The 13,221-nt window shown below is 33.7% G+C and overlaps 1 protein-coding gene across 1 annotated transcript; it reads left to right on the top strand.

Annotated features, from left to right (window-relative positions):
- Positions 1-656: 656 nt before the first annotated feature.
- LOC120330327 (uncharacterized) lies at positions 657-12,576 on the top strand. Its single transcript, XM_039397221.2, has 13 exons — positions 657-778; positions 5,546-5,602; positions 5,742-5,762; positions 5,956-6,063; positions 6,218-6,379; positions 6,710-6,942; positions 7,156-7,244; positions 8,851-8,990; positions 9,166-9,297; positions 9,906-10,051; positions 10,368-10,553; positions 10,624-10,800; positions 11,433-12,576. Exons 1-13 carry the CDS (start codon positions 724-726, stop codon positions 11,481-11,483), a joined length of 1,557 nt encoding a protein of 518 aa, XP_039253155.2. The 5' UTR covers positions 657-723; the 3' UTR covers positions 11,484-12,576.
- The last annotated feature ends 645 nt before the right edge of the window (positions 12,577-13,221 follow it).

The following is a 13,221-nucleotide window of genomic DNA, read 5'->3' as shown; positions in this document are numbered from 1 at the left end:
TTTTTGTCTCCTCAGTTATATATTAATTATCTGGGGTCTTGGGACAGAGGGTCTACGTCAGAGATCAACATTAAGATAAATTTGTTGGATTCCTAAAATAAGACTTGATCTGTCGCGGTCGTCTGGGATACGGAATGTGCAACGCCCATATGCCTAACCAAGTCGCGACATGTCCTGTGTATTCAACGTAAGAAAAAGGTTTCTCTAAGTTCGAAAGTCAGATCTCAAAACGACAAGCGGAATATAATCACGAATAAATAGCCAGAGCGTTGTAGAGTCCCAATGGTTCAGCAAGGGTTAGAATAGTTCTCCTAATTCTGTTTTAATATCGAAAAAAAAATTATATTTTATCGTGGTAGTGGTACTACATTTTTCTTTACCGTCGCAATATTTAAAGCGAAATTCATGACAATCGGGGAATTAAAATTAACCGTGGTTTATTTCTTATATTCATTTAATTATATAGGTCGCCTATTGACGATAACTCATATGTATATTTGAATTATATATTTTTGAAGTTACGTTCTCGTTGAGGCAAAATCCAAAATAAATAAGAATATTTTTTTCACTTTCCGAATCGTTGAAATGTGTTATAAAAATTGATTTTCTCGAGAATAGCAGATGTGACATATTGATTTTTATCTTTTCTGTCACTTTTATTTTTAGGATAAGGAAATTTAATTTTAATATATATTTTGAGATTCTCAACAGTACGAGAAAAGGATGAAGTTCGCTCTGATATTTTTGACGATTCTGATGACTTTCTGGCAACGATGCTGTGAGTGAACATTTTTCTTTTTTTATGACTGATTTTCATAACATTGTTTCTATATCTGAATAAAAAATTACCGTGGCTGTTATAACATTGCTAATTCAATGCGTTTGAAACAACAAAAGTTAGTTTCTTCATTTGTTCTAAAACTTCGACCCGTTTCAAAAATTCACTTATGGATGATTTTAACGTTATATTTATACAAACCATATTAATTAGGCGATTTTGATATAGTGTCAAAAAAGCTTTAAAGTATAAACGACTATGATACTCATGCCGTCAATGATTTCAACAGTAGGAAATGTGATGAATTCGATATAATTATAGATTTTTAGTTATCCTCCCAACGAAATCATATTTTCTTTTTGTACACAAATTGTACATATTGTTGTTATTTTTATTGTTGGGGAAATCGTTTTTCTTCGAAACGAATGTACTGAACTATTTCAAATATTCAGTAATCAAAGATGGTTAAATCCGCTAAAAGCAGCTAACCTTATATTATATTTTTTAATAGTCTCCGAGTTCTATGTGACATTTAATTTTACAAAAAAAAATTTCTGTTTTTTCCAAATTATGGAAACGCTTTTATTTGACATTTGAGCCTGTTATTTGGTATATATTTGAGCACTGCTCTCTTGAAGTTTCCTTATTTTATTGTTTTAATATTACCTTGAAGAGTCAAATGCACAGTGAATAACACATGCCATAAATGAGCAATGACTGACAAAGTAAAATTATTTTCGAATAAGACCCAGTTAGCCTATGTCAAGTAATTCAGATACCTGAAGCAATATGTAAAAAAGTAGGATGAAATATACGAGGCTAATTCAAAGGAATATGGTATTTTTTAGCAATTTAACAGGTCGACAATCGGGTAATACTTGTATCGTCGCAAAATCACTCGCAGTCATCCAGCGTTATGGTCACCATGACCACAATCGTAAATTCTAATGTGTGTGATGTATTAACTGTGTTGATAAATCGTCGGTAAGCATATATGCTAACGGTGTATTTTCGACACAACTGAGGCGCATGATGGGCACTTCCGGAGACCTCGTTAGCGTTGCTTAGCGACTGTTCAAACACCACCACACGAATTTAGTCAAAGTTTTAAATTCTTAATGGTGATTTGTTATGACACTTATATTGAGTGAGCTGTCGGATAAGAATATTTATGTTTGGTTCATGGTTGGTCAATCATATAATAATGTCACATCGAAAAAGGGGAATTTCCGCGCGCCTGTCTTGATTATTACAAATATCATAAATATTCTGATAAAATGTTTCTAAACTATCAGTGGGCAGTAACTACTATTTGCTTATTTCAATTTATTACGTTTTCAGAAGCCTCGTTATGTTTGGAGTTTTCGAATATTTGCTTCTCAGAATAAACAGCTAAACATCATATCAATCCTCTAATATATTGGTGACCTTGCGGCTGCGACTACAATCAATCGGACTTTGAGACTTCTAAATGATATAAATGATATTACATTTTGAATCATCGTGCCTACTAATGCATTTTGTTATTATTCACCAAATTGATAGGGTAAAAATAAAGCAACTGATGAGAACGTAATCCAAAATACCTAACTGTGTTCAGAATTAATTGCTTTGCAAAGTTAGTTTTGAAATGGTAGTACTAAATTCATTTTTACTTAATGGCGTTTTGGAAAATAGTTGATACCGACTCGATTTCCCACCGATTGACCGACACCAATAGATTTGTCTTTTGCTGATGATGGATGCATGACTATAATTCAACTTTCCATAATTTTAATCTAGAAACAAAAAATCATTCTTTTCATTAAAGTGGGATGAGCAAAGGAATTTGGAATGAATAACGTTTGGCTAGATATCTGATCTTTTTTAGCATGAACGATATTAAATATAGTAAAATGTTTTGAGGCCACAATGAGACATGATTAGTAATCGTCGCGAAAAAAAAGCACATTGCGTGCACATCATCGTTTGCCTTGGCGTATGTGAATTTATGAGAACAAGTCCGGACAAGTGAGCGTTGCTAAATAGAAAACAAACATTTTTACTATTTGTTTGATATTGAGTACAAGGGAGAAATCTTTTAAATAACTGAAATGGATCGCACAATGGATATCATAGTAAAATATATATTCTATGTAAATTTTTATTGTTCCGCTATATGGGAAGTTTAGTGCATTCCCTTGTTTCTTTGACGATATTTGTTTTTCGTAAACGATTCTCCATTCCAAATGTTTCCCATTGTTGCACAGGCCAATATAGTTAGACAGCGACTGAGTGCCTCGTATAAGTTTTGGAATAAAGTTATATATATGTACCAGTATTTTGTAAGATGACTCGAACACTGGAAAAGCGTATTAAAATATCTAATGCGAAAATGAGGACGATAACATTACCCTAATATACGTTCCATAAATCATTGCATACTTTTCAATTTATATATATAAAGCCTTTGATGTTTATTTACAGTTATTTAAACTAATTTCAATATATTTTTGCGCGACAATATTTATCCATCCAGAGATCCGCCTTATTATAGAATTTTCCAGATAACAGACTGAAATAAAACTGAATTCCGGTAAATTCAGGATTACAGATAACAACATCATTTATATAAGTGAAACTCCAGCCAATCATGAATAACTTCTAGTGACAACTAATTTTTTTTTTCAAAATACCCTTGTTACAAAAACTACATTCACTAACATTTGACTCTTTTGAACGGCAACATTGAGAGAACATCAGGAATTGATGAATGACTGTTTCACTAGCAAACAAATACGATAATTAGATCATATCATCGATATTGTAAATTTCAAACGTCATTTTTGTGCTATATATTGAAATATATAGTGATTGTACGTGCTCATATTGTTACCTTTGTTTGCGAACCATTAGCGAACGATAAATCTTTTAATAATTTGTGTTTGACTTTCTGTTTGTTCTCGATAACCATTTTATTAAAAAAAATAATTAAATCAAGAATGAAGGACCAAAAAGTCATCGAGTAATTTTAATATAAAGATAATTGTGTTTGACGTTAGATGAGTTTATTTACTGAAGGTCCGTTGTATCTTAAATCTTCTTTCGACGTGACATAGGCATCAACCCACATTTTCTGAAATTCAAAGTGTCCCTCAATAAATGCTAAATTTATCTTTCCTTCAACCACAAGAGAATTCCGTGTAAAAGGTATGCTTTGGGTTACAGGAAATAATAGTTAATTTGGATTTTACTACGACAGTGAGCAGTTATAAAATACTCAATTGAGCAATAAACTTCGACAAACGAGTATACTATCATTGCAACGCTACACCATATAAAATACCTGTATAACGCAGGTACATGTATAACCATAAATCCTATTTATCAGAAAAAGAAATAAAAAAGATTCATGAGATTTTCTGGATGGAACATTTACGATGCTTGGTGTGTTTGACAGCATCAAAAAATCAAAAAAATTTCATCCTGATCATACTTGATCTCTCATTTATGTGTGAATGTATCATTTAAGCGTGAATCAATCTTAAGATCTATAAATTACATAAAATTATATGCCAGACGATGATATTAATATCACCAAATATTTGATAATACTACCAAATGTATTTTCAGCACATGGGTCTTATTGTTTGAATTACGACTTGTTGACAGATTCCTGTTTGTCAAGAGAAGAGTAAGACCCGTTAAAACTGGAGCCAATCGCAGTTGCCCCATCTAAATTCTTCGTTTTTGAGTGTGTTAATTGTTAACTTACCGTTTGATGATATTATTATCTCGTACACAGAGCGAAATCTACCGTATAAAAAATGCCATAGGTATGTCGTAATGCAAAGTGAATTTCTCATTTGCAATCTTAAAACTTTGGCTTCTTTGGTATTGAACAAAACGGCCTATATTTATATGCTGTCATAAAAAGCATCTTCAAAATTACAGAAGTCTTATTAGAAATTATCAAATTTGGTTGTAATAATTGCGCGGTACATGTGTATTATGAATTCGTAGAACTCCAGTATAAATTTCTGATCTATAACAAGATCAAAACAAGATATACGACACTTACGAACTTACAGAAGATTGGGACAATGCGATGACTTCTAGTGCTATGGTGCCATACACAATATTATATTTGCGAGACGCTCATTCATAAATTTAATTTACTGCATGGCTTACCTATCCAGTATCAGGGTTATGTGTGTTTCCAAGCTAAAAGCCATCCTGTTTAACATGCGACTGTTTTAAAGCGAGTTTTTTTTCGGGTCGGGATTGTCTAAACTCAAAGGCGAAACGGCAAAAGCTACCACAGCTACGCGGAAATACAGCTCCGTCGCGTGACTGTGCAATATTTTGTTCTACGTATATATATTTGTAATTTTATGCAGCATGAAATGCGCTAATTCAAAGTGCTCACCAATTCAGTAATGAAAGAAGCTACTCCCCTTAAATGCTTTAGGAGCATTATACTTGACAAATAATTACGCCGTGTCATTCTATTTTATGATATTATCCTGCAAATTATTTTTCAACAGTACTGGTGCCATATCACACATCTTAGAAAAGTTTTCTGAGTTTATTATTCTCCCTATAGAAAAGTACTATAGCAATCCACTGACAATGATGAATTGCACACTGCTTTGTAAAACTTTCTAATATTAGTACCATTGCACTGACATGATGGAAGGTTTTCGATGGTGGTTCAACAATGACTTTATATAGAATTCAAATTGCCGAATTAGGGCAGTTTTAAAATGCCCGATTTTTATTTTTTAGATTCTCAAGAAACTACTGCGATGGTCTCACAGGAAACTACACCGGAGGTCATTGAAGGTAGGCATTTTCAATAAAAAGTAGTTTATTATAGATAAGTCAATGCAAACCTGATGAAAAACGTTACTAATTATGCTGAAGTAAAAAAACGTAAATGATATGTATTGTTGCTAACTTACTCTACTTTTCTGTTTTTCAGGTAGCGGAACTGAAGAACCACGTAAGTCACGAATATTTATAGTCTATTAAAGGGGATTTGATGAAATTTCCTTTGTTTGTTTATCACCGTTTTTTTATGGGAATTAAACAACAGTATCAAAACATGAATTGAATTTACTTCAACAACACGGCAGTCTGACTTTTTGCCGATGTTTTTTCTGATTCATTGTGTTGAATTTAACATATTTTTGCAGCTACATGTCCTCCAGATTATTGTGTTGCCGGTACGTGTTCAATTGTAGGCGGCGATCCCATGTGTACCTGTCAGGAAGGATACATAGGCGAGAAATGCGATTCCAAAGGTAATCTTTAAAGTTATATCATACTATAGCAAATATTATAAAATGTTTTGATACAGATGATAACGTGATTAAAAACTCGTTTACATTCTACATAAATATGGTATGTAGAGATATATTTAAGCTTAACACTCGATTATAATTGTTCTTAATGAAGGGTGTCAGGAAAAACAAGAGAAAGTCAGCAACACCGTAATTGATTCAAACTCCCTTTGCAATAACTCGGATCCAAGCAACAACACAATTCAGGTTACATTCTCGGCCACTGAACTTGGTTCGTCGTCAGCATCTAATACTTCCTGCACCACTTGCGATAACTGTGAGTTCTAGAAAGGAAATATAGATCGGAATTAATGTTCACTCCTGTCAAAATAACCAATCTTATTACGATCACGATCTGGAATATCTATTCCGTGTAGTTCGTTTTTAGCATTAATATATCGAAATGTAGATCTTTACTCGCCAGTGGTCGTACCTATTACATGTAGTTTGTTTCAACTGTTAACTCGTTCTTAACTGCTGAACTTCTGCTTGGATGCCCGCGCCATGTTTTGAAAAATGCATAAATTGAGTACGAATATAGGTCAGAAATAATGCTATTTTCGTTAAATGACCACATTTTGACAAGAATTACGCGCACATTCTGCAGTGTTAACGCCGATTGGACGAAGTCAATGCATTGAAGTCGACGGAAAGGCTACTTGGAGCACAGATCCATCATGGATCAATTGTGGTTCCACCACTGAAGATCGAGAACCAGAGGAAAATGCGGATATTTACGCTGCAGTGACCTCAGACACCAGCAGCATAACTGGGGAAGTAGCTGATGACTCTATTGCTGTTATTTCTGAAGTTTCCAACGCAACAACAGTCACCCAAAATGTATGTATATCAATATTTCTGTATTTATTGCTACAATTTGCTTAATTCTCCACTAAAACTAAATTGCAAGCAAAGTCAAGCTGTCAGTGTAAAAATTAGAAAAACTAACTTTAACATGATGCGTAATTCTTCCGATGTATTGCAAAATCATGTTGTTGGCATTCCTTTTAATTTCCAGACTTGTTAATTCACACAAACGTTTTTTATTCGCAGACTGCCGACGACGTCCTCACGATTACAAACAATCTTCTGCAGGCTACGAATCAAGATGCGCAAAGTACTGTTTCTGATAACTCTGACGTGTAAGTATAGTAGTAGGGAGATACCTTTTGCCTGTTTCTTTAATATGTTTACTACCATACAAGAATTAAAACAAGTAGTTATTGTTAATTTGAAGACCAAATTAGCTATTCAACTTAAACAATCTAACTGGAAAGCTATATATTATCACTGCTTTCCATATAGTAGGTCGGGGGAAGTCGGACCCACTAATAAGTTATTTTGAATAACTCTTCAAATAATGTCGCAGCTGCATTCGTTCTACTATTGATTCATGCACCCACCCTCCAGCTATCTTGCCACATTTGCACATTGTTGCCATAGCAACGAATCGGAATTTACGCCCGATTTTCGGCTAAAAAAATATCGGGGTAAGTTAGACACTTTGTGGGAAAGACGGACACACACCAAAATTAACTTGATGGTGTCTAGGATTTCGGTCATAAGATTTCGATCAACGCCTAGATGGCCCAGGATTATGTCTCTTAAATTTTTTTTAAACAGATCACTTTTCTTGCATATCAAAAAGTATGTCCGTCTTACCCCATAAAGGACATAACAGGGCAATTTTCAAAAGAGTTTGAACAGTTTTAGGAAAACTAGAAATTTAAAATTTAGTTTGCGCTTTTTCAACTGCAATTTTTATATCTTCTTTACACGGACTACCTCTAGAAGTATTTATTTTGTAATTTCTTGGCATAAACTTGGGCGTATTTTATACGCATATGGAAAAAATAATTTGACGGGGTAAGATGAAATTTTACGCCGGGCTTAACTTCTAAGAGATCCAATATAAATATGGCGATGAGTGTGCTTTTGATCTTTGTTGTAAAAGGGTACTTAGTACCAAAAAATAATTATTTATAAGTTTCGATGACGACGGCCCATTGACATTCCCAACAGACTATATTGAAAAAAATCCTCCCCCCTCCCCCACTCAAAATCCACCCTACCTCTTAAGTGACCCTGCCAACCCAAAAATGAGTACTGGCAGTCTGCTAAAGAATTTATTCGATCTGATGCAACTACTTTCAACAAATAAACAAAATAGAACCGAGTTCGCAGACTTTTCCGGCTAAAATTATTCTTCGCCACCATGGGACTCTATAATTTGACGTTTTTCTGTCCCAACAGAAACACCCCTTCCCCAAAAAGCACCGCCTTGTAAGTTGTCGAGCCTGAAATGTAAAATCTTGGTTCTGTCGTTGTTCGCATGATGTCGCTCTTTCACGCGATGCGTTTTGAGCGACGAAAAAGCGCGAGGTGTCGCTAGTAGGAGGATTTTATTTTGACTGACCATCATACCCCGGGTGTCCGAACTACCCCGACCTACTATATTTAAAATTATGTTAATATATATAATATGTTTCATATGTCTTGCCAAGCTGTATTTACCTATACTACATATATTGGTGCCACTTTGATATGTGCTTAATCTCATAAAGACAATCTGATAGAATTCAATTCCTAATCCCAGCTAAAATTACACAACTTCTGAGAACGCATACCAAAGTAAGCATCCTTATATTTATATAAAACATAGGTAACGTTCCGGTTTGGCATCCGAGGTGGTGAACGGGGCTCGAATTTGTTTTATACTTACCTTGTCATATTTTTTTTATCTTTCAGAATTTTACAATCCATCGATAATACAGCGGAAAGTGTTGAACTGTCATCTGCTGGGAGCTATGATAGCTATGAGAACACGCAATCAAATATAGCCTTTTCTGTAGTCGGACAATCGTCAACCGCTAGAGCATTTACAGTTGGTAAGATATTTTTGTAAATTTTAAGCAACATTTGAACATAATATTTTCCAGAATTTGAATAAGTTACTTTAGAAGTATTTAAATTTGTATGAATTTAGTGTCTTGAAAATCAGTTTTGACTTTTGAACTCCGGTAACCAACTAAAACGGAGTTTTGATTGAAATTTTCCTATTAGGTACCACATACTATTACGGACCAAGTGGAGATTGGGATGCGTCTTATAATCTAGCAGCCTCGTCCCTATCTCTAAGGGAAGGGACCACCCCAGCAGCTACATCCAGTTACATCAGCTCAACTGTAAAAGACAGTAAGTACATACATAAAATCCTAATAGTGTTACTTTCTCAAAAAGTAATCTGCCTTTTTTACAAAAAAGGCGTGCACAAATAGACGCATGTTAATGTGTACCGTTACGGTATCTTCCCCACTATTGTATCCGTAACATAGCAGTGTTGAGATTCAGGAGATTCGCGGAAACTCGTTCTTGGAATGTCGTGATATTCAGCGAATCAGATTGTCCAAAATGTAAGACGACCGTAGAAAATGGGTTACGTGCACCGTAGCTGAAGATCAGTGTAAAGGGCAGTGTTTACGTAGTCTTACGTAGTCACATATAGAACTTTTTGAAATGAGGAAACTTGTGGTAATTCGATACTAAGGAGGATACGTTCTTATTATTTTAAATTCTGTATGTATTACAAACTCGATTCTGTTTCGATATTTGTGTCAACTGTCCAGAAACGTATGAACAGCAGGTGATGAATATTCTTTGCTTTTTGACTTCCGGGGACATGTTACACTAGTATATGTATAACTATATAGCTTGGTTAAAAAGTTGTAGGGTTTTTTGAAGCAGTAGGCCCACCAAGTAATCAACGTTGACTACAATTTAGCATTTAATATTTTTTGTTGCAGCCAACGAACGTATCTCATTTAAAATTTACTCTGATGCAAATGAAATATTCACCACTCTACCTACCGACGTCATTTCTGTAAATGTCGTTTTTTCTGTGAGCGGAGGAGAAAATTTTTTATTGAACTTCAAGACCACTAAGAACCTGGTAACTGAATATATGGAATACTCATTTTTTACATTGTAACAGGCGATACATGTTACAGATTAGAACATCATTATCAATTTATAATACTGCACTAATTTACTACGTATTTTTTCCAATTCGCTTTAAATACATCGTCAGACAGCAAATAAAGTTGATGTTTTGGAGAAAATCATACTTTTTCCTATTTGGTGTTGCATATTAAATGCAATAACACCTCTGTTTCAGACAAAAACAACGAAATTTAATCCGATTGATGTAAGCGCGACTCAATTATGTCTATAGTAAACGTGTTATATGCAGTTTGTAAATGATACAGGGGTCTGCATGGCAAGACAACTACAATGTAACCAATAATGGAACTCATCGAGTGACGGAACGAGTTCAATGCCTGCTGTGGAATAGAGATAATGAATGGATTGACGGTAATTGCGACACATATGCAGGAGACGGAACTTATGCGTCCTGCCGTTGCCAACAAAGTGGAGAATACTTAATGAGAACTGTAAGATAGTAATATTTAAAATATCAGAGCATGAATTTCACAATTCTTAACATGAACTTTACTTGTTTAGTATGAAGTTGTCAATAAAATTGATCAAGGACTGTCAGGCGGAGCTATAGCTGGAATCGTAGTTGGATCTTTGATAGGCGCGGCGTTAATTGGCGGGGCAATTTATTACTTTGCATTCCATAAAAAGGCACAAAAGAAAAAGACACAGGTGAACCCTTCCACTGGCAATTTAAACAATGTAAGTTGTTCTTTGATGAATTTAGTTCTAGTTTTTACAAGCATGTTAATGATAATTTAAAAATGTTTTTTATATATGGCTTTAATATTTCATATTTCACATATCAGCATTTAGGCTTTATAAAACTTTGTATTCTCACTTTTCATTTTTGAGAAATTAGAAAAGAGGTATTTAAATACCTTTTAATTCACTCATATATTACATATGATTTTCTTGATTATAAAAATCTTATATTGCTGTAAATAAGCGGGCAAAAGCGTCGTTTATTCAAGTCGTAAAACAAAACAATAGAAATGCCCAATTATATGGACACAAAGACCAAAACGAACTAGTTTCAAATATGTTACAGTACCGGTAGTCTGACCACCAGGTCGATGAGAAACATGTCACTGTGCCCAATTTTTATTTTTGATGGCGTCATAATACAAAAAGTCGAAGTAGAAAACGAGTCCCAAATTTGAGAGCAATTGGCCAGTAGTTAAAGGGAAAGTGATTTTTTTACAACAACAAGAATACCTAGAAGAATACTAACAACAACATACTACCAGAACAATCTATTTGGTCAGCTTCATTTTGTGTCTAACACGAAACACACAACTTTCTAAAATATTTCATTTGTTTTGTTTTGCCAGGATCATGAAATGCAAGCGCATGCTAATGACGCCGCTGACAATGATGATTGATAAAAAGGCATTTGCATACGAAAGAACTACCAAGTTAGGATTTTTGTATTGGGACATTTCATCTTTTTACTGTTCATTCGTAATACGGCATTTTATAGATACTAGACATACTCACGCGCACTTAGCTTACACCTGGTAATATATTCTGTGGTCACACACCTGGCATTTCCGTCCTAATCTAAAACAAATATTATTCAAGTGTACTTTGCTCTGTGAAAGTTATTTTTTAAAATATTTAAATATTATTACATGGTGCCCTAACAATGAATTGCCGTTTCCACTGAAAGCTAATTTTGCAAATTCGCACTTTGCTTTAATAATGAGTACTTATGATTTATCTAGATATAGAACAATCTATTTTCGTACGGGGAGAGACATACTCAGTCATATACATTGAACACGATAAGATTACCTTTTTTAAATGTTCTAATGTCTAATGGATACAAACAGTTCGGAACAGTTCATTTTTTATATTAAAATGTAACAAGACAATAGATAATTCTAATTTTGTATTTGTGAGACAATTTGGCTAAATGAAAGATCACGAAAAAAATGTTTTTTTTTTAATGAATTTATTTTTATCTATTGCATATTCATCTGAGATCGAATTTGCATCAGTATTATCATTGATTACTTGAGTTGGGAAATAAACGAATTATTTTAAATATATTTACTAGATTCATTTGTAATTTGAGCTGAATGGCACTGCTTGAATATCACACTTAAGTGAAACACGTGGCTTTATTGTGACCGAATATCTTTGAGAAATGAACCATGTTTTCTATTTGAACAATAAAGATCTGAATTCATTATCTCGCTCACTGTTATTTTATGCAATTCTTATTCAATTCATGATTAATTTTCGGTGATTTGTCAATGAATTTATATTATAGGAAGTCCACTGTTATTTTCTCGTCAAAAGGTTGAAGAGTAGTCTATATATTATATACTCAATAATTTTGCTACTTTTTTCTAGAGATTATTCTCTCAATGAGCAGACATTCATTCATTTTGGTAACTATGTTTTGAATGTCATTATGATTTGTGAAGATTGTATCTGCTTTTTGTGAAATAAAAATATTATTTCGTTGTATTTGTAGTTCTCCAGGTATTTAAATCTCTGAAATATACACGGAAATAAAGAATAATATGTAACGGGACCAATCGAGAGGTTTTAGCGCATACTTCATACTTCCAAAGTCATAATACCTGGGTACGGGGTGCTATGCAACTATAGTAATTTTTAGATACCCATTTTAAACATAATATGTGCCTTACCCCAATATGTGGGACAATAATATGGTGAATAATGTAATAGAAAGATAAAAAAAAATCTGTATCATTAAATCCATTAAAACAACATTTTATCAATTTTGAATATTTCAAAACTATTTTATACCAGTCATAACTACATTACACTTCTCAGTTTGGTCGTCAGTGTAGCCGAGTAAATTTTAAACACATATTATATATATGATACCCAGCGCAACACAGGGTAAGGTTTTAGAGATAGCCCTAGTAATCTACGTATTTGCTGTCCAATGGAAGCGACATGAGCGATGAAATTTCAAATTCAAAGGAAGATTTGAGTTAAATCTTATAACTTACTTTCTGTTTATCAAATATGACAAAACACAACTTTGACCGAAGAGAAACCGAATAGATTAGCCAAGATTTATTTAATTTATTTTGAGGGCTTTATCCTAAAAGGAGGAAACTAGAAAATATATCTTGAGAA

This window comes from Styela clava, chromosome 12 (assembly GCF_964204865.1).
Source record: "Styela clava chromosome 12, kaStyClav1.hap1.2, whole genome shotgun sequence".
Classification (NCBI taxonomy): domain Eukaryota; kingdom Metazoa; phylum Chordata; class Ascidiacea; order Stolidobranchia; family Styelidae; genus Styela; species Styela clava.
The sequence above is the reverse complement of the archived record's forward strand: the minus strand, read 5'-3'. Positions and strand labels throughout refer to the sequence as shown.

What these genes read in the sequence shown, in the direction of transcription:
- LOC120330327 (XM_039397221.2), top strand. Translation starts at nt 724, where the DNA reads ATGAAGTTCGCTCTGATATTTTTGACGATTCTGATGACTTTCTGGCAA. An exon ending in CGAGAAATGCGATTCCAAAG is followed by an intron (nt 6,064 to 6,217) that starts GTAATCTTTAAA and finishes TTCTTAATGAAG; the next exon opens with GGTGTCAGGAAAAACAAGAG. An exon ending in GAGAATACTTAATGAGAACT is followed by an intron (nt 10,554 to 10,623) that starts GTAAGATAGTAA and finishes TTACTTGTTTAG; the next exon opens with TATGAAGTTGTCAATAAAAT.